A 27997-nucleotide genomic window follows, 5' to 3' on the forward strand; every position below is an offset into this window, starting at 1 on the left:
TGGTTTCATGGCGCTACCTGCACGGGGCAGCAGAGGGCACTGTCTCACAAGTCAGTTCACTCAACATTTTGTAGCAGGTAGAAGCTTTGAACGGACGTGATGTTGTTAAAGTACCAATGATTGTCACACACACACTAGGTGTGGTGAAAGTCGTCCTCTGCATTTGACCCATCTCACCCCCTGGGAGGTGAGGGGAGCAGTGGGCAGCAGCGGTGGCTGCGCCCGGGAATCATTTTTTGGGTGATTTAACCCCCAATTCCAACCCTTGATGCTGAGTGCCAAGCAGGGAGGAAATGGGTCCCATTTTTATAGTCTTTGGTATGACTCGGCCGGGGTTTGAACTCAACCTACGGATCTCAGGGCGGACACTCCAACCACTAGGCCACTGAGTAGGTGTAACTAGAATATTGTATACTGTACGCTTGTAATTCATTCTTAACATGTAAAAACAATGCATCTCATAACCGTGAGAGGCACAGTTTGGGTTTAGAGCAATGCTATTCAACTGATCTCAATGACACCATACTGGCCCCCGAGTTCATTTCAAAACATTTTTGCAGAAAATTCCTAAAAACACAAGTGTGCTCCTGTTGTTAAGAGGAACTTGGACCACTGTGAACACATTGGCAGACCCTTGGATTGACATTTTAACCTTGCTAGCAAACATAGAACACTGGGTTTCAAACTTGAGATTTATATAGCCAAGGCGTTCCTCAAGGCACTCCTTTAAGTCCTCATTTTTTGGCTGTTAGATTTTTTTCTTTTACCATCAGTGGTCAGTTTTTAACTTTGTTAGTTATACTAGTCGTGTTCCTCAAGGTTCCATTTTAGGTCTTCTCTTTTTCATCATTTGGGCTATTCAACTGGTGGGCTGCAAGTTTAGTTAAAAAACAATTGGGAGAGATTCATATTTTTGCAGCAGATTCTTAAAAACGCTACAGTCCTGTCATAGAGATGATCTTTGACTATAGTTTTTTTTTGCAGAAGGTCCTTAAAAATAGCAGATTGTTGCTATAACCCTGACAAAATAAATAGACGATAAGCCGCTACTTTTTTCTTGCGCCTATAAAACGATGCGACTAATTTATGGATTTTGTTATTCGCTAATTGACGTTTTGTTTTATGTTTAATAGTATTCAATGTCATTGTTTGTGCTTTGGTGCCATCTTTTGGACGGGTTTGCTCGTATGTACTTCCCTTTTTTGCCTCAAACCAAAAGTAAAAGCGTTTTTGCTCGATCCAAGCAACATTTGTAAGTTTCACAATTTGACTAAAACAATTCTTACTCACTAAACCGTGTCAAGTGTGACGTCTATTCGAGTATTGTCATGCATATTTGTCCGTGCTATCGTAATGTAATGAAGCTAGCTGCATTAGCATTAGCTAATATTCGTCAAGTGTCTGTGTTTGTATTATTAACATACAGTGGCATTATTTGTGTATTGTTTCAGTTTCACATTCCTGTGTAAATTCACCAGGATATCCCCGTGAAGTTATTGAGTCTGTTTACCTGAGTAGAGAGCGAGCTTCCCTAGTTACGATGCTACGATGACTTCTGTTTTGTTTGATCAGCCATTTTACTGCCGTGTTACAGACACCATTTAGAAACAATTAGGGTATGTAAATAAACATTTACAAAATATTTTTGTGTAAATAACTCGTTTCACAACGTATAAATCTGCGGCTTATTAAGCTGTGGTGCAGCTAACATGAAAAAGTATTTTTTTCTTCTAAAATTAAGTGGTTGCGGCTTACATCCCGGTGCGCTCTACTGTTCAGAAAATACAGTAAAAGTGAGTGAAAAGTTTGGTTTTTTTTCTTGTTTTTTTATTTGCTTTTTGGAAATGTGGCTTTCAAAACAAGCTAAATATCCCTAGTTCAGAGTATCAAAAAATAGGCGTTTTTAGGGCTTTTAAGTGTGTTTTGTCATTTTTTGCCATTTACAGACCTGTGTGAAGTTGGCCCCTTTTATAATTGCAGATATTAAAATAACACTGCCATATTTTTGTGCTGGTTTGTATTTGTTAATCATAAACGGTCTCATTACTTAAAGACTAAATTTGCAGCACAAACGTTTGGGAGATTTTGACAAGGAGGAGGGCTGTTTATAAATATTAAAACATTAACATAAAAATTATAATAAGCCAAAAACATTTTGCGGCACAAATGTAGCACAAACGAATGGGCCAAGTTTGGGGAGATTTGGGCAAGGTGGGGGTTGGGGGGGTTGGATGACGTCACTAGTCATAAAATGCATTTTAGAATCATTTAAAACTGTAACGGCACAAACAAATGACTGATATTTTAATATTTGCAGTGATAGCATATCATTGCAAAATTTTGCATATCAGTATGTGGAATTAAATTACGGAATGGATTAAGCTAATAAGTCAAACAAAGTGCTAATATGACTTAGTTCAAGAGGTTGTTCAAACTACAAGTGTTTATTAAGTACAAAAAAGACAAATGTTGATTAATATCTTGAACTTTATTGAAAATGTTATATAATTCATCTCAATATGAGAATCCAAAATTGATATGAAGACTTACAAAGAGAACTGCTGTATTCTGAATTCACCATAGCATGTAAACTGTGTTACAAGATGACAACCGGAAGTAAACATATGTGTTAGAAGTTGATAGGAGGGAGAAAAGTGGCAGGGTTAAATAAGCTTTTCTTATTCCTAGTCTTTTGCAGACATGTTGTAAAGAGAAATGAGAGTCTGCAAGCTATATGATGTATCACATGTAAATGTATACATGTTCGAAATAAAATGATACCATACCGCCATTGATACCATGATAAGGGGCCCAACTTCACACATGGCATTTGCAGGGTTCATGGAGTGTAACCCTCACAAGTAAAAGGGATCTACTGTATCACGTCACCTGACGCACATAAATTAACCAAAAATGTCGTCTGCGTCGTTGAGCACGCTGGTCAATTTTATTTTCTGCTATTTCTACCATCTTAGATTTGACCAAAAGTGTGTCAAATATATAAAGAGCGCTGTTGTAACACACACACACAGGAAGAGAGCAAAGCAGAGACAACTCTTCCAATGCATTTCCCGTGTCTTTGCTCCGTGCAGCGTTCACATTTGAGCTGAAGACAGCTGATTGGCTGCAGAGTGCACCTGGTCCTGGTACTCATCCCTCAGTCAATTTGTTTGATGCACACCACTTCTGCCAAGCAAAATCCCTAATTGGTTACGAACACAACCGGCGCTAAAATTGTCAGTTCTTCCTTATCTCAGGTTCTAATCGATCACAAAGTTCTGTTTATGTTTTTTGTTCTTGCACTTTTTGCATAATCAGACTTAAAAACCAACCCAGATTAAAAACATACAAACTAATCTTCTTGGTAGAGGTAAATATTGCGCTGGAATGTATATACTTAACATAAAAAGGAATAAATGTAACTATATCTTTATTATTTTATTTATCAGCTTTTTTTGATTGATTGGTCTTTGATTAATCACATTTTCTCTGTCACCACGTAATTTAACTTAAGGATGTGTTGCTATGCAGAATATGTCTCTTTGCTTCCCTAAAGGACAATTGGACACGTTTAATTAATGAAGTTTAAAGGGGAACTGCACTTTCTTTGGAATATTGCCTATCGTTCACAATCATTATGAAAGACATGACGACAGATGTAGTTTTTTTTTTTACAATGCATTCTAGCTCCTAAATAAACGTAAATAAAGGTCTGCTTAAAGCGGAGGTCCTCTATTCTGCTCATAAAACCCAATTAAAAAAACATTCAAAAAGCGCCAACAATACTCTATTTATATTTTGTGACTTGAAAATTAACCAAGTATTAGTGATATTTTTATTATAAGTACTAGAGATGTCCGATAATGGCTTTTTTGCAGATATTCCGATACTGTCCAACTCTTAATTACCGATTCCGATATCAACCGATATATACAGTCGTGGAATTAACACATTATTATGCCTAATTTTGTTTAAACAATGTAACAAGGTTTTCCAAAATAAATCAACTCAAGTTATGGAAAAAAAGTGCCAACATGGCACTGCCATATTTATTATTGAAGTCACAAAGTGCATTATTTTTTTTAACATGCCTCAAAACAGCAGCGTGGAATTTGGGACAGGAGGTTGGGGAGGGGCGGGGGTTGAGGTGGGAGGGGGGGGGGGTGTATATTGTAGCGTCCCGGAAGAGTTAGTGCTGCAAGGGGTTCTGGGTATTTGTTCTGTTGTGTTTATGTTGTGTTACGGTGCGGATGTTCTCCCGAAATGTGTTTGTCATTCTTGTTTGGTGTGGGTTCACGGTGTGGCGCATATTTGTAACAGTGTTGAAGTTGTTTATACGGCCACCCTCAGTGTGACCGTATGGCTGTTGACCAAGTATGACTTGCATTCACTTGTGTGTGTGAAAAGCCGTAGATATTATGTGCCTTTAAGGTTTATTGGCGCTCTGTACTTCTCCCTACGTCCATGTACACAGCGGCGTTTTAAAAAATCATACATTTTAATTTTTGAAACCGATAACCGATAATTTCCGATATTACATTTTAAAGCATTTATCGGCCGATAATATCGGCAGTCCGATATTATCAGACATCTCTAATAAGCACTAACGAAACTATTCATCATCAAGTGCTCTGCTATTTCCTTGCTTCCCTGGAAGTTTATTGTAGATAATAAATCATGCCTGTCACCTGGACAGAAGGAGGCTGAGGACGTATTACGACAAGATGGTACACTTCGACATCCAGTTTAGACCCAAGAATGGCAAGAACCACACGAAAAGACCGCTATGATTAGGGCTGGGCGGTATATCGATATACTCGATATATATCGCGGGTTTGTCTCTGTGCGACACAGAAAATTACTATATCGTGATATTGGAGTATATGTTCTCAAGCAGTTGCTTTTAGCTGCGGGCATTACACTACAGTCTTTTCTCACTCTTTCTTGTCTCTCCTTCTCACAGAGACATAAAACAAGTGCACCTTCTTACATACGTCACGTGTGCAACGTCACACGCTCCCACGGAGCAGACAGGTAGCGACATGGTAATGTTAGCTGTGATGCTAACGGTGCGAGTGGTAATACGAGAGAGAGAAGGTGCGAATCTGGTAACAAATGAAAGAAGAATTAATTCCCAAGAAAAACAGCACGGGGTCCATCGTCTGGCGGTGGTTTGGCTTCAAGCGGGAATATGTTGAACATTTATGCGGCAAAAGCGTTGCTACAAAAAGTAGCATTACTGCTAATATGTAGCATCATTTGAAAAGTCACCCGCTAGAGAATGAAGAGTGCTTGAAACTCTGCATGTCAACATCTCCGTTCGGTGCCACACCAACAAAATGCCGAGGCAACCATTTCCACATCAACACCGTATGAAAAAAATAGTCAATAACAGAAGGAGATAACGTCCGCAGGAACCTACCACATAGCGAAGGACATACACTATTTGATTTCCTATTATGCAGCTCACTTTTATTTGACACTTATTGAAATATCTTGTGTGACATCATGCACAAAAGTGCACTTTATTTGTTTTAAACTATTGTAGTGGCGTTCTGTACAAAAAATGCACTTTAATTTAGTGTTGTTTTGATTTGCTATCTTAGTGACATCATGCACAAAAGTGCACTCATAGCTTGTTTTAAAATGTCTGACAATCTTGCACTTTCTGTTTTGAAATGACATGAATGTTTCTGCCACTGCTTAATAACTGTTTAATAAATTGACTTAGTTGTGATTTCCCTCTCTGCATGAAAGTTTAAAAGTAGCATATTAGCATATTAATGCAGTATGAAGAAGAATGTTTTAATGTAGACACATAGAATCATCATACTGCTGTGATTATATGCATCAAGTGTTCATTCAAGGCTAAGGCAAAATATGGAGATATATATCGTGTATCGTGACATGGCCTAAAAATATCGAGATATTAATAAAAGGCCATATCGCCCAGCCCTCACTTTGATGGAATTGATTTAATAGTTACAATGCATTGAAAAAAAATACATCTGTCGTCATGTCTTTCATAATGATTGTGAACGATAGGCAACATTCCAAAAAAGTGCAGTTCCCCTTTAAAGAATGAGGGTTTTTAACAGCCATGGTTTAAAAAAAAATAAAAATAAAGAGTTTGTCTTTGCGGTGCTCATGTGGAGCGTTGGCGGAAACCAGGAGGCCGCCTTGCCTTGGTGGTGTGTGCGCGTGTGTGTGTCAGAGCGTGGTTTTGTAAGGGGGGTTGGAGTCGGTTGCAAGTGGGCTGAAGCGAGCGGCAAAGGTGACAAAAAAGTGAAGAAGCAAAGATGTAGGATGCTGGCTGAGGACATGGACATTTTCTACAAGGCTGCTTCTGTGCAGCGCCCACTGTCGAGTGTGGACTACAAAGCACACCCGGTTGGTAGTGTAGTGTGTGTTTAAGTGTACTTTCCCTGCTACCCGCAACCCCCACTCCTATGTCCTACTTTATCTCTGACACACACGCAGGGCAGAACCTGTCATGGCCGCCGCTTATTGTTGATCTGGTCCACGCACTTCCTGCTTGGGGCAGTTCCACGCCCCACAGCACAACACAACACAACTGCTTCCATCACACACACATCCTCACAACCTGTGCAACACATGCCCCATTCACACAGCACACATGTGTAAGTAATCCCACGCAAGCATCTTTTATTAGTCATGTTACACACTTCTTTACAGCAGTCGTATCTAATATTTCATGACTGCATTTGTCATAAGATTTGTATTTAAAATACTTCAAAAACATTCATAAACATCCTTCTGGAAGTTTGCACCTTAGAAGAGGTTAGTCATTGTGGCGTGTTTATACTGCATAGCAGTGTTGCGCAATATAGCCAATGATTGAAATTTGGCCATAATTAGAGATGTCCGATAATGGCTTTTTTGCCGATATCCGATATTCCGATATTGTCCAACTCTTAATTATAACGATATATACAGTCGTGGAATTAACACATTAGTATGCCTAATTTTGTTGTGATGCCCCGCTGGATGCATTAAACAATGTAACAAGGTTTTCCAAAATAAATCAACTCAAGTTATGGAAAAAAATGCCAACATGGCACTGCCATATTTATTATTGAAGTCACAAAGTGCATTATTTTTTTTTAACATGCCTCAAAACAGCAGCTTGGAATTTGGGACATGCTCTCCCTGAGAGAGCATGAGGAGGTTGAGGGGGGGGGGGGGGGGGGGGAACGAGGGGCTGTATATTGTAGCGTCCCGGAAGAGTTAGGGCTGCAAGGGGTTCTGGGTATTTGTTCTGTTGTGTTACGGTGCGGATGTTCTCCCGAAATGTGTTTGTCATTCTTGTTTGGTGTGGGTTCACAGTGTGGCGCATATTTGTAACAGTGTTAAAGTTGTTTATACGGCCACCCTCAGTGTGACCGGTTTGGCTGTTGACCAAGTATGCATGGCATTCACTTGTGTGTGTGAAAATTCGTAGATATTATGTGACTGGGGCGGCACGCAAAGGCAGTGCCTTTAAGGTTTATTGGCGCTCTGTACTTCTCCCTATGTCCGTGTACACAACGGTGTTTTAAAAAGTAATACATTTTTCTTTTTGAAACCAATACCGATAATTTCCAATATTACATTTTAAAGCATTTATCGGCATCTCTAGAGATTATCTCGTGATAATGCGTGTTGATGGCACACGTCAGCTATGTCCCGCAAATTTGACAAGCTGCAATCATGTGACGTGTTCTCAACTCAACGCAGCGTCCTTGTTAGCGAGTTCGGCCAATTGCTAGTCCTAGTCTCCGTGGTGGAAAATAGTTTCTTCCAAGTAGCATTATCACTGGAGGACAAGGACTAGCTAAACATGCTACACCACACACATTAAGAGGATACAAGAAGCCATACTAACCGCTAAGCCAATAATGTAATGTATGGGCGATTACAAATATCGACAGTAAGGATACTAAGTTTCAGTATCAGTCTAGGTGTTTCCATATTTGTTGTTTGTTCTATTTTATTTTGTGCTTAAATATACCTTGATTTTGGCTATTGTGTCATTTTGATAATTGTTTACATTTATATTATAATTGTAATATTTGAATGACGATAAATGAATGTGTTGTGGCAGTTACAGATTTCGCCAATGCGGCGGTTTGAGGAAACACTCGATTGCTTTTCCAAACATTTTAATGGTGAACTGCCAACATGAGAATCATTAACAGAAAGTGTTTAATTCACCGCAAGATATTTTTGTTAAAATAAAGCCAATAATGCCTTTTTTTGTGGCCCCCTCTATTTAGAAAAATACCGAAAGGTATCGAATTACAACCATACATCGCAGTTATGGTTGCCCTCAGAGGGTCGCTTTTACACAATGATGAATATACATGTATATGAATATGAATACATGTATATTCATATACATGTGTATATATATATATATATATATATATATGTTGAGGTTTCTGTGGTTTATCCGTTGTACAGTGCTCAGTACCGGGGTATAGCGGAATATACGTTAGGTCAGAAACAACACAGAGGCTACATCATCCCTACAAGGCTGTTTCGCAGGTTTTCCTGCTCGTCGGGGGATTTTAAAAACCTGCGAAACAGGCTTGTAGGGATGATATAGCCTCTGTATTTTTTCTGACCTAACGTGTGTATACATACATATATATACATATATAAAATACATTAACAATATTTTTTAACATAAGCTGCAAAAAAAATACTTAATTTTTACTTTAAAAACTGGCAACTCAGTCACCAGAATTTGACAGTAAAAGCAGTGGGTTTTTTACAGCATATAAAACAATTTAATGAATGTAATGGAAAAACAATACCACTGTTTTTAGCGGTAAAATTCAAGCATAAGTGCTGCCAGTTTTTTTTTTTTTTTTTTTTTTTTTCCCTCCGGAAAATCTTGTTTGTCTTTTAATGTTTTTGTGTCTTACTGTATATGGAAAAAAACAGTACCCAAGTTGATTTTACGGTAAAAAACTCAGCAGAATCTAACCGTAAAATCTATTGTCAATTTTACAGTCTACAATTTGATTGATCTTTTGTTTTGAAATCATAAGTCAAGCAGATATTTAAGCACAGTATTTATCTTTATTTTAACAAAAACTATTTTTGGAATACATGGTAATATAATATTTAGATTTTTGATAATATTGAATTTGAAAAGATATGCAATTGCATGCGGTACATTATTTTTAATGTCAAAAGGGAAAGAACAAATATATCTAGTAAGAAAAGATTAAGCATTTTATTCACGCATATTTCCCGGGCCACATAAAATAATGTGGCGGGCCAGATTTGGCCCCCGGGTCTTGAGTTTGACCCCTGTGTTCTAGTACAATCAATTTAAAAAATGCAACATGATCAAACAGTAGTATGTAAAATATGAATAAGGTCTCATCATATAGTGCGACACGTCTACCAACACAACAGCAGCCATTGCAGTATTGTGTTATGAATTGTAGAGTATCTTGGTGGACACCCAATATAGACCAGTCCATGCATGTATTTGTGTCACCACAAGTGTTGCCGACTCAGCTTTTTCCAGCCGGGCCCTTACACTCCTCCGTCCCCGTCCCCTAATCCCTGTAATCCTTGACTCCAGGTCCCGTCTTGGCTCTGCACCTCGTCTGTCTTCGGCATGTCTGTCAATAGCGGCGTCTATATGCGCCAGGGTTCACACGTGTTGTCACGCATGGCAGTTGTCATTTGTTTTTGACCCGCCTCTTCCTTTTTCTGGTTGCTCGGCCAGGCGTTGGAGAGAGAGCAGGTGGACGGCGTCCAAGCAAAGCTGCAGCACGTCAACGCCGTGGGCCAGGGTCTGATCCAGAGTGCCGCCAAGCAGACCGACACCCGAGCGCTGGAGCACGACCTGGAGAGCACCAACCTGCAATGGAACTCACTCAACAAGAGGGTAGGCAGACACACAAGCCACTTTGGTCGCCCGGCGGCCAGCTTCTGACGCTCTCGCCTTGCCTGCAGGTGGCGGAGAGGATCGCGCAGCTGCAGGAGGCCCTTTTGCATTGTGGGAAATTCCAGGACGCCCTCGAGCCGCTGCTCAGCTGGCTGAGCGACACAGAGGAGCTGGTGGCCAATCAGAAGCCTCCGTCGGCCGAGTACCGCGTGGTCAAAGCGCAGATCCAAGAACAGAAGGTGTGAAGAGGACCTCCACACACCTTACATTAGGGCTGCACGATTACAAAAAAAAAATCTAAGGCTGCAGCTAGCGATTATTTTTCTATCATAGATTATTTTTTCGATTAATCGGTTAATCTATAGATTATTTTTCGATTAATCTATAGATTATTTTTCCTTTTACCGATTATTTTTTTATTTAAAATGAAGATGAAAAAATAAACGTAGGCCAGTTTTTTCAAAAGGCATGGCTTTTATTTCCAAAAAAAAAAAAAAAGTATGGCCACTCAGTCAACATTGACAACAACATGACAAAATATTCTGTAACAATGTAAACATTTAAAACTTTTAACATTCAACAAAATTAAAAGTAGCTTATTTGCTTTTTAATGTGCAAATATAAAAGTAAACATCCAGTGCAAATCTTAATATTCTGCAATAGTATAAGCATTTCAAAAGTAAAAGTATTGCTTATTTTGCTTTAAAATGTGCAAAAATAAAGATAAACATCCAATACAAAAAAGTGCGTATTTCCTTGAATTGCCGCAGGGTATATAGTATTCGCATGCCTCGAATTACTGCCGGGTCAAACTCGTTTCGCAAAATAATTAGCGCATGCTTAGCATTACCGCCGGCTCAGGATTAACGCCGGGTCAAACTCGTTTCGCAAAATAATTAGCATATGTCTAGAACTTCCGCCGGGTCAAACTCGTCACGTCACGAGTCATCATTTCCAAAATGGAGGAGGCTGATTTCAATCATTTGAAATCGCATAAAGGGAAGAAGATTAAGAGTTATTCAGTAGGATTTAAGGTCCAAGCTATTGCATATGCTAAAAAGAACAGTAAGCAGCTATGTTTTATTAATATACCGTAGCTGCGTGTGTCAAATATGAGTCATTAAATGACTCCCGCCTCCTGGTGGTAGAGGGCGCTAGTGATCCTTCTTGCGACTACTCGGCTGCAGAAGAAGTGACAACAAGCAGCAACAGTTAGCAGCGATTGTTTGCTTACACTTTTAACATGGAGGATTACATATATAAAATAAAACAGTTTTCTAAACTGGACTTTCAATCGAAGCAGGAGGTAATACTTAAAGGAAGATCTCCATCGAGACAGAGAGACTTTTAAAACTGAAGAAAGATAAGGAAGACTTCTATAAACAAGTTATCGATGCTTTTGTTCAGAAGGAGCTGCGCATGGACTTCATTTATAAGTAAAGGTAAGACCATAATAACGTTTTTTTTATTAAATGTGCTTTTCATGATGGTATCCTCACATCACTCTAATTTATAAGCGCCGTCCTAAATTTACCCTACACCTTTTGGTAAGCGCAGGAGTGAGAAGAGGTTTTAAATTAATTAGCGCCCCGGAGGCTATTCAAGGAAATAAGGTATGCGACGCGTCGACGCACAAAAACGGCGTCGACGTATTTACGTAATCAATGGCGTCGACTCCGTCGACGCATCGTTTCAGCCTTAAAAAAATTGAATTGCCATTTCTCCAAATTTACGATTCGAATTGCGATTTTTATGTATTTTTTTACATCTAAATGCGCAAAACTGCAAAAATAACGAATGAAGGAAGACATGTTACTTTTAGACTGTCAGCATATTCTTGTCTCAAGGTGCCACACATTAGAACAATATGCAATAATTTACATTAAAACATATTTGGCTTCATGTAGACACTCATAGAGCTTCTTGAAGAAATAATCAATAAAAACTATACACCGAGTTACTTTCTAATTTTGCTGGAAGATAGATTGTCCCACAAATTATTGCCGATAAACGTTATTACTGTCAGCTGTAATGTTGCAGTTAGCTACATCTTTTGACACTTCTTCCACTCCCGTCCTTGCACGCTACACCGCTACAACAAAGATGACGGGGAGAAGACGCTGCCGAAGGTATATATGAAAAAAGATCAAAAATAGACCATCGGCAGCACGCCTTATAATACGGTGCGCCCTATGGTCCGGAAAATACAGTACTTATTTATTGTTTTTCATTACGTTTTACTTCTGTTACTCTTAAGTAAAAACCTGCACTGCAACAACGTAATTTTCCCACTGTGGGATGATTAAAAGTCTTTCCGATCCTATTTAAAACCTCAATGTCAATTTGATGTTGATTACCGTATTTTTCGGATTATAAGTCGCAGGTTTTTTCATAGTTTCATAGTGCAATTTATACTCTGGAGCGTCTTATGTGTGAAATTATTAACACATTACCGTAAAATATCAAATAATATTATTTAGCTCATTCACGTAAGCGACTAGGCGTATATCAGCAATCGTCACACACATATGTCAACTAATAAAAAATTGGCGGGGGCAAGTCATGGCAGAAGTGCATTGTGGAAAAAAAAGATGCTACCTGCTACTACTTCCGTACCGAAGAAAATTGATCATTTCAACATTGGCGGTAACTTATAAAAACTGAGAAGGGCTGAACAAAAATGGCACTGAAAAGGAAATCCTACACTGCAGGTTACAAGCTGGACGTAGTGAAATTATGGCGTCACATTTGTGCCAAAAATCCGAGCGCATAAAAACTGTTATCGCGCGCTGATTCTCCACTTCGTGCACGCGCGCGACACCCTTTTGCGCGCGCGTGGTGCCTTTTTGCGCGCGCGCCGTCTCGGTCTGTGCGCTGTCATGTTTCAATTTGGCACTTTGGGGGCGGGTATGCTTAGACGGCCCCTTCTTTCTGATTGGTCAGGCGAAAAATGCTCAGAGCCAATCAGAAGTATAGCAGGGCGGGTCATCGTCAATATGTATCAAGATTTACGGAGGAAGAAGTGAATACAAAAATGTCGCGCGCTGATGGTTATTTCATACCACATAAACACAATACAGGGTAATACAAAATGTGACCCAAATAAATAAGACAACAAACACCATAATCACATCTTTCAGCCAGAACTGGTCCACCAGCAATAACATCCAACCATAACATTATTTTATATTTTCACTTCTTCTTGAACATTTGTTTTCTAATTTATGGAATTTCTTTTGATTCAGCCATAAAATTAATGAAATCATCTTTGAATTTTGTTTTTAAAATGTTAAAAATAGCCTTTTAATAATGTATTCTGAAACAGTTTAAAATAATCAGAGAACTGACTAACACTGACCCTACACAACTATGTTGCACAATTAATTCATTTTTTTTTTTAAAGCGAAAGAGGTCATTTCAACAGGTACAGCATCCTATGTCATATCTACATGTAATAAGATTTGTAACAAGGCAAACCGTTTGTAAATTGGTCGAAAATCGAGCAAGTTATGGTAATTTAATTAGTACATGTACCATTGACATCAATGTAATGATTGAGGCTAGATGTCCGAGGTAAGATGGCTACAACGTTGCTACGCTGGAGAATCATTGGTTATATGAAAAATGCTCAGAGCCAATCAGAAAGGAGGGGCCGTCTAAGCATACCCGCCCCCAAAGTGCCAAAAAGAAACAGACAGCGCGAGGAGAGATGCCAGGACTACACAGAGAGCGCACAGACCGAGACGGCGCGCGTGCAGAAAGGCACCGCACGCGCGCAAAATGCACCGCGCGCGTGCACGAAGTGGAGAATCAGCGCGCGATAACAGTTTTTATGCGCTCGGATTTTTGGCACTAATGTGACGCCATATGAAATATGCAGCAGAAAACGGCAAAGGAAGCGGCGCATTGTCTACCTTTGGAGTTGGCAGAGTTGTTTAGAAGCGACACCGAGGAAGAAGATTTCATGGGATTTAGCGATTAGGAGTGACAGATTGTTTGGTAAACATATAGCATGTTCTATATGTTATAGTTATTTGAATGACTCTTACCATAATATGTTACGTTAACATACCAGGCACGTTCTCAGTTGGTTATTTATGCCTCATATAACGTACACTTATTCAGCCTGTTGTTCACTATTCTTTATTTATTTTAAATTGCCTTTCAAATGTCTATTCTTGGTGTTGGCTTTTATCAAATACATTTCCCCAAAAAATGCGACTTATACTCCAGTGCGACTTATATATGTTTTTTCCTTCTTTATTATGCATTTTCGGTCGGTGCGACTTATACTCCGGAGCGACTTATGATCCGAAAAATACGGTAATCGTGCAGCCCTACCTTACATACCGTTTGTTGTGTTCACACTTTTAAATTAGCATGCACTAATACTGTTTCTTTTAATGAGCGCCCGCTGTCTGCGTGTTGTATGCATACACTTGGTTTGTTGGGATTGGTGCAATAAACATCATTCCAGGATGCAATCGTAGCTTGGACGTTAAGACTGCTCGCAAACATCACAGCACTTGCTCAGCGCCGGGGCAGATGCATGTTGTCGATAAATGTCTTCCCGCTGTTTATTAAACATCCACTTCCTGTGCTTGTGAGCATCATCCATCACACCTGTTTACATCCGCGGCTCACAAGTTAGCATTCCAAGATCAGAATTTAGCCTTTCGGATCGGGTCAGAGAGGACGGTACACATCGGGAAATAATGCTGTTTACAACATGCATGCTGGGGCTGTTCAACTGGCGTCCCATTAATGACAACATAACACAACCCTAAGTTCAGTTCCCAAGTCTTGTTCAGTTCAGTTCCCAAGTTACCTTGGAGACTAACATTTTTGAAGCAAATTCCTAAAAAGACAAAGAGTGCTCCTGTTGTAAAGAGAAACTTGGACCACTGTGAACACATTGGCAGATCATTGCATTGACCTCAAACATAGAACACGAGTCCAAACTTGTGATCTACAGTACAGGCCAAAAGTTTGGACACACCTTCTCATTTCAATGCGTTTTCTTTATGTTCATAACTGTTTACTATGGTAAATGATAAATGATATATGTGGATAGCGCTTTTCTACCTTCAAGTACTGTATTTTTCGGAGTATAAGTCGCACCGGAGTATAAGTCGAATCTGCCGAAAATGCATAATAAAGAAGGAAAAAAACATATATAAATCGCACTGGAGCCCGGCCAAACTATGAAAAAAAACTGCGACTTATAGTCCGAAAAATACAGTACTCAAAGCGCTTTGACACTATTTCCACATTCACCCATTCACACACACATTCACACACTGTTGGTGGGAGCTGCCATGCAAGCACTAAACACGACCCATCAGGAGCAAGGGTGAAGTGTCTTGCTCAAGGATACAAGGGACGTGACTAGGTTGGTAGAAGATCGAACCAGGAACCCTCAGGTTGCTGGCACGTCCCAACAGCGCCACGCCGTCCTTTGTAGATTGTCACTGAAGGCATCAAAACTATGTCACCTGTGAAGTGAAAACCCTTTCAGGTGACTACCTCTTGAAGCTCATCGAGAGAATGACAAGAGTGTGCAAAACAGTAATCAGAGCAAAGGGTGACTGTTTTGAAGAAACTAGAATATAAAACAGGTTTTCAGTTATTTCACCTTTTTTTTGTTAAGTACGTAACTCCACATGTGTTCATGCATTCATAGTTTTGATGTGACAATCTACAATGTAAAAACCGTATTTTTCGGAGTATAAGTCGCACCGGAGTATAAGTCGCACCTGCCGAAAATGCATATCGTATTTTTCGGACTATAAGTTTTTTTCATAGTTTGGCCGGGCTCCAGTGCGACTTATATGTTTTTTCTTTTTTTATGATGCATTTCCAACAGGTGCGACTTATACTCCGAAAAATACGGTAATAAAGAAGGGAAAAAACATATAAGTCGCACTGGAGCCCGGCCAAACTATGAAAAAAACTGCGACTTACAGTCCGACAAATACGGTAGTTATGAACATAAAGAAAAATGCATTGAAATGAGAAGGTGTGTCCAAACTTTTGGCCTGTACTGTATATAACTGAGGCGTTCCTCAAAGCACCCCTTTAAGTCCTCTCCTTTTTGCCAGTTTTTATCATAATGTGATTTATGTAATTAAGGTGTTGCTGTAGCTTGTTTTTACTTCAGATGCAGCCAGTAGGTAATTGTTAATTTAGTTATACTTGCGGTGTTCCTCAAGGTTCCCTTTTAGGTCCTCTCTTTTTCATCATTTGAGCTATTCAACTGGTGGCTTGCGAGTTCAGTTAAAAAAAAAAAACACTCCTAAAAGCCTCATAATTTTACTGAAGGTCCTGTAACTCTGACAAAGATCGAAATCATATGCCTAATGTAGAGGACGCTGGTTGTCTGGAGTAGAAGTCCGGTCCCGTGGTCGTTAGCTTTCTGGAAATGTATTCCAAAGTATTTTAAATCTTTTTTTTAAACCGGCATTATTTTATGACTTTGAGCAGTTAATGACGTAACTACACCCGTACGTAACTCGTGCACGCGCATTAGTTTTGTGTGCTAACATTAGCTATCATTGAATGTAGAGATGTCCGATAATGGCTTTTTTGCCAATATCCGATATTCTTATATTGTCCAACTCTTAATTACCGATACCGATATCAACCGATACCAATATATACAGTCGTGGAATTAACACATTATTATGCCTAATTTTGTTGTGATGCCCCGCTGGATGCATTTAACAATGTAACAAGGTTTTCCAAAATAAGAGAACAACTTCAACTCAAGTTGTGGAAATAAGTGGCAACATGGCACTGCCATATTTATTATTGAAGTCACAAAGTGCATTATTTTTTTTAACATGCTTTAAAACAGCAGCTTGGAATTTGGGACATGCTCTCCCTGAGAGAGCATTAGGAGGTTGAGGTGGGCGGGGTTAGGGGGGCGGGGTTGAGGTGGTGGGGTATATTGTAGCGTCCCGGAAGAGTTAGTGCTGAGAGGGGTTCTGGGTATTTGTTCTGTTGTGTTACGGTGCGGATGTTCTCCCGAAATGTGTTTGTCATTCTTGTTTGATGTGGGTTCACAGTGTGGCGCATATTTGTAACAATGTTAAAGGCCTACTGAAATGCGATTTTCTTATTTAAACAGGGATAGCAGGTCCATTCTGTGTCATTCTTGATCATTTCGCGATATTGCCATATTTTTGCTGAAAGGATTTAGTAGAGAACATCGACGATAAAGTTCGCAACTTTTGGTCGCTGATAAAAAAGCCTTGCCTGTACCGGAAGTAGCAGACGATATGCGTGTGACGTCACAGGTTGTGGAGCTCCTCACATCTGCACATTGTTTACATTAATGGCCACCAGCAGCGAGAGCGATTCGGACCGAGAAAGCGACGATTTCAATTTGAGCGAGGATGAAAGATTCGTGGATGAGGAAAGTGAGAGTGAAGGACTAGAGGGCAGTGGGAGCGATTCAGATAGGGAAGATGCTGTGAGAGGCGGGTGGGACCTGATATTCAGCTGGGAATGACTAAAACAGTAAATAAACACAAGACATATATATACTCTATTAGCCACAACACAACCAGGCTTTTATTTAATATGCCACAAATTAATCCCGCATAACAAACACCTCCCCCCTCTGTCCATATAACCCGCCAATACAACTCAAACACCTGCACAACACACTCAATCCCACAACCCAAAGTACCGTTCACCTCCCCAAAGTTCATACAGCACATATATTTCCCCAAAGTCCCCAAAGTTACGTACGTGACATGCACATAGCGGCACGCACGTACGGGCAAGCGATCAAATGTTTGGAAGCCGCAGCTGCATGCGTACTCACGGTACCGCGTCTGCGTATCCAAAAGTCCTCCTGGTAAAGAGTCTCTGTTGTCCCAGTTCTCCACAGGCCAATGGTAAAGCTTGAATGTCATCTTTCAGGAATGTAAACAATGAAACACCGGCTGTGTTATCCGGCACAACAGTCAGGGGGTGCATTCTACGGCGGGGGTGCGTTATCCAGCACAACACCTGCCGCAATACACCGCTTCCCACCTACAGCTTTCTTCTTTGCTGTCTCCATTGTTCATTGAACAAATTGCAAAAGATTCACCAACACAGAAGTCCAGAATACTGTGGAATTTTGCGATGAAAACAGACGACTTAATAGCTGGCCACCATGCTGTCCCAAAATGTCCTCCACAATCCGTGACGTCACACGCAGGCGTCATCATACCGAGACGTTTTCAGCAGGATATTTCGCGCGAAATTTAAAATTGCACTTTAGTAAGCTAACCCGGCCGTATTGGCATGTGTTGCAATGTTAAGATTTCATCATTGATGTATAAACTATCAGACTGCGTGGTCGGTAGTAGTGGGTTTCAGTAGGCCTTTAAAGTTGTTTATACGGCCACCCTCAGTGTGACCTGTATAGCTGTTGACCAAGTATGACTTGCATTCACTTGTGTGTGTGAAAAGCCGTAGATATTATGTGACTGGGCCGGCACGCAAAGGCAGTGCCTTCAAGGTTTATTAGCGCTCTGTACTTCTCCCTACGTCCGTGTACACAGCGGCGTTTTAAAAAGTCATACATTTTACTTTTTGAAACCGATACCGATAATTTGAAAACCGTTACTGATCATTTCCGATATTACATTTTAAAGCATTTATCGGCCGATATCGGACATCCCTAATTGAATGTATATTCCATCATAACAACTCTCTTATGACTGCTTTTATGTGTGGCAAGACCTCATGAACGCCAAACAAATTCCTCAGGCCGACAAGCAATTTTTATTCAATATAATGAGTAATTGTGGAAATTATAGACACATTTAAAAATATATATGTTCTGTTAAACCACTAATGGTCACATAAGCTAGCCAATGGCGTACTTCTTATATTTTTGGTTTGAAAAATGTAACAAAAGTTTCCAAACTCGTGTATCTAAATCGGGTCGGCGGAACTAGTTTGTGGCGTATTTTGTCATTCTAATGACAGCCTTGAGTAATTAAATGTCATATTTTTCTCCCCCAGCTGCTACAGAGGCTGTTGGACGACCGCCGGCCCACCGTGGAGATGATCCGCGCCGAGGGCGAGCGCATCGCGGCCACGGCAGACACTCAGGACCGCGAGAAGATCCAAACTCAACTTCAGAGTCTGGCCCTGAGGTGGAGTGAGCTCCTGGGCAAGGCCAGCTCCAGGTATGAGTTCTTTGCATTCTCATCTCACTTCCTTTTGGTCCAGACGTGAGTTTTGTGGGGGTTTGTGTGGTGAAGGAGTCACGTCTGAGATCACCAGCTGAGGTCAGGGTTCACGAGGCGCAAACATCCAAGAGAAGACAAACGATTCCCTCACAGGGCGGGACAACATCTGTTAGCATCATGAGTAACGTGGAATCTCTTCTTAAAGCCACACCATGTGCACATGAAGTATTTTCAACACGTACTTTGTTGTCCACACACAGACAGACACTAAAACGGGACTTTTGGAAACATAGACAAGGTTTTTTACTTCTAAGACTCATTTTTTAGTGTCTAGACCAGGGGTGTCCAAATGTCCGATATTGGCTTTTTTGTCGATATTCCGATATTGTCCAACTCTTAATTACCGATTCCGATATCAACCGATGCCGATATATACAGTCGTGGAATTAACACATTATTATGCCTAATTTTGTTGTGATGCCCCGCTGGATGCATTAAACAATGTAACAAGGTTTTCCAAAATAAATCAACTCAAGTTATGGAAAAAAATGCCAACATGGCACTGCTATATTTATTATTGAAGTCACAAAGTGCTTTATTTCTTTTAACATGCCTCAAAACAGCAGCTTGGAATTTGGGACATGCTCTCCCTGAGAGAGCATGAGGAGGTTGAGGTGGGGTGTGTATATTGTAGCGTCCCGGAAGAGTTAGTGCTGCAAGGGGTTCTGGGTATTTTTTATGTTGTGTTACGGTGCGGATGTTCTCCCGAAATGTGTTTGTAATTCTTGTTTGGTGTGGGTTCACAGTGTGGCGCATATTTGTAACAGTGTTAAAGTTGTTTATACGGCCTCCCTCAGTGTGACCTGTATGGCTGTTGACTAAGTATGATATGCATTCACTTGTGTGTGTGAAAAGCCGTAGATATTAAGTGATTGGGCCGGCACGCAAAGGCAGTGCCTTTAAGGTTTATTGGCACTCTGTACTTCTCCCTACGTCCGTGTTCACAGCGGCGTTTTAAAAAGTCATAAATTTTACCTTTTGAAACCGATACCGATAATTTCCGATATTACATATTAAAGCATTTATCGGCCGGTAATATCGGCAGTCCGGTATTATCGGACATCTCTAACCGATACCAATATTACTCCGTTACGATATCAACAGTAACCATCGTACACGCTTGTATTATTGTGTAGTGTGGACTTTTAGAAAAGGTTTGATCAAGTGAAATTAGTCAAACCACGAACAATAGTAGGTAGGAAAAACACAAACTTTAAGGCATTAAAGTACATACTTGTAATTTTGTGAAATGTGGATTGTTAGAAGGGGTTTGATCAAGTGAAATTACTCAGAACATTTGTAGTTATGAAAACACTAACCTCATGGCAGATTTATGCTTTTGAATGAGTGTTAATTTGTGTTTTGGCGACACCTAGTGGTCACAATGATTAATTTACATCATGTTGAATGATGCGGACACATTTGTTGCTGGATACTTTTTAATACATTTTTGCCTTGGATGCTTTGTATGTGTAAGTAATATGCATATATAATTATTTTAAACTTGTTTATATTGACAATTGCCCTGTTTTGGACTGCAACATTGTGCAATGATTATTTCGTATGTCTAGCTTGTGCTATTGTGTGCTTTGCTGTTGTGTAGCTGCTAGCTCCTCGTACCTTATAGCCTACCATGTATATGTTTTGCAAATGACTTGACTGAAATAGAAGTGTGCTTATTGGCTGTCCATCTTTGCACAAGTAAACACGCCGCAGGACTGCTTGTATCCGAGATTTTAGATAGTCGCCAAAAGCATCCAATACTTGTGTTTTGGGTTTATTTTGCTGACACGCCCCTAGTCTTGAGTATGTATTTGGTGTAAACAGACCCCCCCACTTTATATGACATCATAGTATGTCCTTCCAGTTAGACAAATCTAGGGATGTCCGATAATATCGGACTGCCGATATTATCGGCCGATAAATGCTTTGAAATGTAATATCGGAAATTATCGGTATCGGTTTCAAAAAGTAAAATTCATGACTTTTTAAAACGCCGCTGTGTACACGGACGTAGGGAGAAGTACAGAGCGCCAATAAACCTTAAAGGCACTGCCTTTGCGTGCCGGCCCAGTCAAATAATATCTACGGCTTTTCACACACACAAGTGAATCCATGCATACTTGGTCAACAGCCATACATGTCACACTGAGTGTGGCCGTATAAACAACTTTAACACTGTTACAAATATGCGCCACACTGTGAACCCACACCAAACAAGAATGAGAAACACATTTCGGGAGAACATCCGCACCGTAACACAACAGAACAAATACCCAGAACCCCTTGCAGCACTAACTCTTCTGGGACGCTACAATATACACCTGCCGCTACCTCCTACCCCCACAACCCCGCCCACCTCAACCTCCTCATGCTCTCTCAGGGAAAGCATGTCCCAAATTCCAAGCTGCTGTTTTGAGGCATGTTAAAAAAAAATAATGCTCTTTGTGACGTCAATAGAAATTAAAGCTGCAAGCAGCGATGGACGGGACCGACTTTGAGGGCTCATAAAATCCAAACCAGAGCAGTAATTAAAACTCTTTCATCAACTTTTAATCAGAAGGGTTCAATCTCTCTCCTGTGCTAATTTGAAACCGACATGACAAACGCGCTCAGAGGAGATAATGTTTGAAAAAAGGTGACTGTTTTTACACAACTTTTGTTTTGAAGGGGGAATTGCAAACTTCCTGTTGATTTTTGCTGGAGGTTGTCAGTGTATGAAATATAGGTCTAAGTGAGACCTACATAGAGGTTTTCGTTTCATGTCTCTACGACATTCCTACTGGGAGTTACAGGCAGTTTTGTCTGTGTTTTCTTCCTAGGGGGCGCTAGAGCGCAATTTTGAGTTTTGGGGTTTGGTTTTTTGATTAGATTGCAATCTTCCTCAGTCCTGATGTGTGTGTTTAATTTGGTGAGTTTTGAAGCATGTTAAGGGGGTCAAATTACAGCTCAAAGAGGCGGCGGTATAATAATAAAACGCTAGAAATACAATAGGGTCCTCTGTCCCAAAGGGACTCGCTCCCTAAATATGGCAGTGCCATGTTGGCACTTTTTTTCTATAACTTGAGTTGATTTATTTTGGAAAACCTTGTTACATTGTTTAATGCATCCAGCGGGGCATCACAACAAAATTAGGCATAATAATGTGTTCATTCCACGACTGTATATATCGGTATCGGTTGATACCGGAATCGGTAATTAAGAGTTGGACAATATCGGATATCGGCAAAAAAGCTATTATCAGACATCTGTAGTTAGATCGCCACCTGCTGCTTTGGCTTGCACTATGCCAGCCTGAAAAAGTGTTTTCTTGTAGAAAATTAACTTTATTTTGTTTGCTGGTGGGGGGAAAAAAGTTAAAGGGGAACATTATCACAATTTCAGAAGGGTTAAAACCATTAAAAATCAGTTCCCAGTGGCTTATTTTATTTTTTCGAAGTTTTTTTCAAAATTTTACCCATCACGCAATATCCCTAAAAAAAGAAAGCTTCAAAGTGCCTGATTTTAACCATCGTTATATACACCCGTCCATTTTCCTGTGACGTCACATAGTGAAGCCAATACAAACAAACATGGCGCATAGAACAGCAAGCTATAGCGACATCAGCTCGGATTCAGACTCGGATTTCAGCGCCTTAAGAGATTCAACAGATTACGCATGTGTTGAAACGGATGGTTGTAGTGTGGAGGCAGGTAGCGAAAACGAAATTGAAGAAGAAACTGAAGCTATTGAGCCATATCGGTTTGAACCGCATGCAAGCGAAACCGACAAAAACGACACGACAGCGAGGAGAAAGCGAGGACGAATTCGGCGATCGCCTTCTAACCAACGATTGGTATGTGTTTGTTTGGCATTAAAGGAAACTAACAACTATGAACTAGGTTTACAGCATATGAAATACATTTGGCAACAACATGCACTTTGAGAGTGCAGACAGCCCAGTTTTCAACAATTAATATATTCTGTAGACATACCCTCATCTGCGCTCTTTTCCTGAAAGCTGATCTGTCCAGTTTAAGGGACGGTGTGAGCCAAGACATCCAGGGGGTTTAGCTCGCTCGTCTGCGGGAACAAACTGCCGCCATTGCTTGCCGTGCTGCCGTGCTACCGAGGTCCTTTGTCCCTGAATTGCTCACACACTCCGGCAGATTCAATGGGGGTCTGGCGGCAGATTTCTTTTACTTTATCGTTGGAAATGCATCTGCTTTGAGTGTCGCAGGATATCCACACATTCTTGCCATCTCTGTCGTAGCATAGCTTTCGTCGGTAAAGTGTGCGGAACAAACGTCCAATTTCTTGCCACTTTCGCATCTTTGGGCCACTGGTGCAACTTGAATCCGTCCCTGTTCGTGTTGTTACACCCTCCGACAACACACCGACGAGGCATGATGTCTCCAAGGTACGGAAAACAGTCGAAAAAAACGGAAAATAACAGAGCTGATTTGACTCGGTGTTTGAGAAAATGGCGGATTGCTTCCCGATGTGACGTCACAACTCCGAGAGCGAATAATAGAAAGGCGTTTAATTCGCCAAAATTCACCCATTTAGAGCTCGGAAATCGGTTAAAAAAAAATATGGTCTTTTTTCTGCAACATCAAGGTATATATTGACGCTTACATAGGTCTGGTGATAATGTTCCCCTTTAAGAATACCCAAGTATTGAAGGTGTAGATTAAAGTCATACGTTTTTATTAAACTGTTGGTAAAACAGCTAGATGCCACACAATCTGATCCGAGCTTAGCAATAAAAAAAACAAAACTAAAAGCAATAAAATGCCTATAAAAAGGTGTCACCTCCTCCCCCCTTTTGCAGGCAGAGGCAACTGGAGGAGCTGCAAGTTTTGGCTCTCCAGTTCCACGAGGCTCTGGAGCCGCTCGGAGAGTGGCTGAGCGCCACCGAGAGGCGCATGAGCGCCGCAGAGCCCATGGGAACCCAGACGGCCAAGATCAGCCAGCAGATCGTCAAGCACAAGGTATCGTTTGGAGCATTCCTGAGCAGCCAGCGGGGCTTTGGACTTGAGGGGCAAAGCACACACCAACTTAATTTTTCATCTCTTTGGCTTCACCAGTGCTACTTTACAATAGGCTTATGACAGCTTGTTGTCAAATTAGCACTTTAATATACTTTACTTTGTCTTCATAGTTCAGTGTTCAGTTTGGTGATGCGATCGCTTCTCTTATGAGCTGTTGAATGATGGAAAGTACTGTCAGCAGGTAGAACCAGGGCAGTGGAGCCACATCGCTCTGGCCAGTGGGAAAAAAGAGCAAGAGGCATAATTTAACAAGAAAATGTTTAAAAGTTTATTTTAACTAGAAACATTTAATTTCGGAAGAAGATTGTGAATGCAAGTCGAACGGAAATCATAATGTTAGCATGTCGTCAGTTAAAATGCAAGCACCAAAACAAGTACCGTACCGTATTTTTCGGACTATAAGTCGCTGTTTTTTTCCATAGTTTGGCCGGGGGTGCGACTTATACTCAGGAGCGACTTATGTGTGAAATTATTAACACATTACCGTAAAATATCAAATAATATAATTTAGCTCATTCACGTAAGAGACTAGACCAGGGGTCGGCAACCCAAAATGTTGAAAGAGCCATATTGGACCAAAAATACAAAAACAAATCTGTCTGGAGCCGCAAAAAATTAAATCCATATTACATACAGATAGTGTGTCATGAGATATAAATTTAATTAAGAGGACTTAAAGGAAACTAAATGAGCTCAAATATACCTACAAATGAGGCATAATGATGCAATATGTACATATAGCTAGCCTAAATAGCATGTTAGCATCGATTAGCTTGCAGTCATGCAGTGACCAAATATGTCTGATTAGCACTCCGACAAGTCAATAACATCAACAAAACTCACCTTTTGTGCATTCATGCACACGTTTGGTGGACAAAATGAGACAGAAAAAAAAGTGGCATAAAACACGTCCTAGAAAGTCGGAGAAAGTTATACATGTAAACAAACTAAGGTGAGGTCAAGGACCGCCAAAATTAGTAGGACAAAACGGCGCTCGCCAAATACTCGAATCAGTGAAGCATGTTTAATATAAACAGTGTGCTTTGTAACAATTAGGAAGGTTTGTGTCATGTTTCTCCTCATACAGAAACCATATTAACACAAAAAATATATTTTTTCCACCTCATCTTTTTCCATTTTTCATACATTTTTGAAAAAGCTCCAGAGAGCCACTAGGGCGGCGCCAAAGAGCCGCATGCGGCTGTCGAGCCACGGGTTGCCGACGCCCGGACTAGACGTATAAGATTTCATGAGATTTAGCGATTATGAGTGACAGATTGTTTGGTAAACTTTTTTAATTTTGCTGCCGTACAGTACACTTCATAGTCATATAACTTGGTATGTGACAAGGTTATAGCATGCTAGCTTTTTTTTAGCTACCGTATTTTTTGGAGTATAAGTCGCTCCAGAGTATAAGTCGCACTGGCCGAAAATGCTTATAAAGAAGGAAAAAACATATATAAGTCGCACTGGAGTATAAGTCGCATTTTTGGGGGAAATGTATTTGATAAAAGCCAACACCAAGAATAGACATTTGAAAGGCAATTTAAAATAAATAAAGAATAGTGAACAACAGGCTGAATAAGTGTACGTTATATGAGGCATAAATAACCAACTGAGAACGTGCCTGGTATGTTAACGTAACATATTATGGTAAGAGTCATTCAAATAACTATAACATATAGAACATGCTATACGTTTACCAAACAATCTGTCACTCCTAATCGCTAAATCCCATGAAATCTTATACGTCTAGTCTCTTACGTGAATGAGATAAATAATATTATTTGATATTTTACGGTAATGTGTTAATAATTTCACACGTGAGTCGCTCCTGAGTATAAGTCGCACCCCCCGGCCAAACTATTAAAAAAAACTGCGACTTATACTCCGAAAAATACGGTAGTAAGTATGAATGGTTTTAGTTGTATTGTAAAACTTTCAAATGTTGCTTGGAGGGATGAATGAAGAATCCATACGAGTAGAAATGCTATAGAGGGCTAGAAGAACGGCAGTCTGGTTGAAAAAACAAATCAAAATCACTACTGTTGAATGAAAGGACACTGCAGCCCCTGCAGTGAGCAAATTCGTCCAAAAGAGGGCGCCATAGCACAAAATAATTAAACAACATCTGAGTGTTTTTGCTTGTTTTGTTTTTTTAAATACAATTGTTTTTATTATTGCCGTCAGCAAAGAAAAATCCATAAACTAGCTGCTCCGTTTTATAAGCTGCAGGATTCAAAGTGTAGGAAAAAAGTAGCGACTTATAGTCCAGAATTAACGGTATATATCTATAACCTTTGTTTTTAGTATTCTTTTTACGCAACAAAAAAACATCAAAATGACCTCATTACAAATATCATTAAAACATTTTATATTGTTTTTGTCAATATGCTGACCTTGTAGACCTGAAAGTGTGGCAATATCCTAAATCAGGCCATGGCAATTATTTTGACTCGGGGGCCAAATTTAGAGGAAAAAAATGTGTCTGGGGGCCGGTATATCTATTTTTAGGAACACTAATACAAAACCTCACAATAAAGTCTGATTGAAAGCAAAAAAAAGTTATGGAATTTTACATTGAGTGAGACAGCCAGAATGTACATGAAAATAAAGAATGTGGGATTTACAATATTAACTACAAAGGATAAAACACTGAATATTGACATCATATGAACGTCACACCCCCTCTCCATCCACATATTTTACAATCAAGTGGAACACAACAAAAAAGCAACAAACACAGCGAAATATGAACGCAAAAAAACGAGAGAAAAAATACCCACAATCTGATTTATGTGATATATCACTAAGCTTTAGTACTTTGTTGTAAAAATCTCCTTCCACGTCTGTCCCTGACACCCACATTTCAGACTCTGGTAACTCATTAGATGACCATAGTAACTTATTAGATGACCATAGTAACTCATTAGATGACCATTGTAACTCATTAGATGACCATAGTAACTCATTAGATGACCATAGTATCTAATTAGATGACCATAGTATCTAATTAGATGACCATAGTAACTTATTAGATAACTATAGTATCTAATTAGATGACCATAGTAACTCGTTAGATGACATAGTAACTCATTAGATGACCATAGTAACTCATTAGATGACCATAGTATCTAATTAGATGACCATAGTATCTAATTAGATGACCATAGTAACTCGTTAGATGACATAGTAACTCGTTAGATGACCATAGTATCTAATTAGATGACCATAGTAACTAATTAGATGACCAAAATATCTAATTAGATGACCATAGTAACTAATTAGATGACCATAGTAACTAATTAGATGACCATAGTAACTCGTTAGATGACCAAAATATCTAATTAGATGACCATAGTAACTAATTAGATGACCATAGTAACTCATTAGATGACCATAGTAACTTATTAGATGACCATAGTAACTCATTAGATGACCATAGTAACTTATTAGATGACCATAGTAACTAATTAGATGACCATAGTAACTCGTTAGATGACCATAGTATCTAATTAGATGACCATAGTAGCTAATTAGATGACCATAGTATCTAATTAGATGACCATATAAACTTATTAGATGACCATAGTAACTCATTAGATGACCATAGTAACTAATTAGATGACCATAGTAACTTATTAGATGACCATAGTAACTCATTAGATGACCATAGTAACTTGTTAGATGACCATAGTAGCTAATTAGATGACCATAGTAACTAATTAGATGACCATAGTATCTAATTAGATGACCATAGTAACTCATTAGATGACCATAGTAACTCGTTAGATGACCA

The 27997-nt window shown here is 39.8% G+C and overlaps 1 protein-coding gene across 4 annotated transcripts in view; it reads left to right on the forward strand.

The window, feature by feature from the left end:
* The window catches only part of macf1a (microtubule actin crosslinking factor 1a), a 438368-nt gene that overhangs the window by 342623 nt on the left and 67748 nt on the right, over nt 1-27997 (forward strand). For all 4 annotated transcript variants that reach the window (XM_061930784.1, XM_061930787.1, XM_061930786.1 and 1 more), the window contains 4 exons: nt 9749-9910; nt 9979-10149; nt 18935-19101; nt 23979-24138. In XM_061930784.1, the coding sequence (XP_061786768.1) occupies nt 9749-9910; nt 9979-10149; nt 18935-19101; nt 23979-24138 (660 nt within the window). The remainder of the gene's footprint in view (nt 1-9748; nt 9911-9978; nt 10150-18934; nt 19102-23978; nt 24139-27997) is intronic.

The sequence above is a fragment of the Nerophis lumbriciformis genome, linkage group LG37, assembly GCF_033978685.3.
Source record: "Nerophis lumbriciformis linkage group LG37, RoL_Nlum_v2.1, whole genome shotgun sequence".
In the NCBI taxonomy this organism is placed as follows: domain Eukaryota; kingdom Metazoa; phylum Chordata; class Actinopteri; order Syngnathiformes; family Syngnathidae; genus Nerophis; species Nerophis lumbriciformis.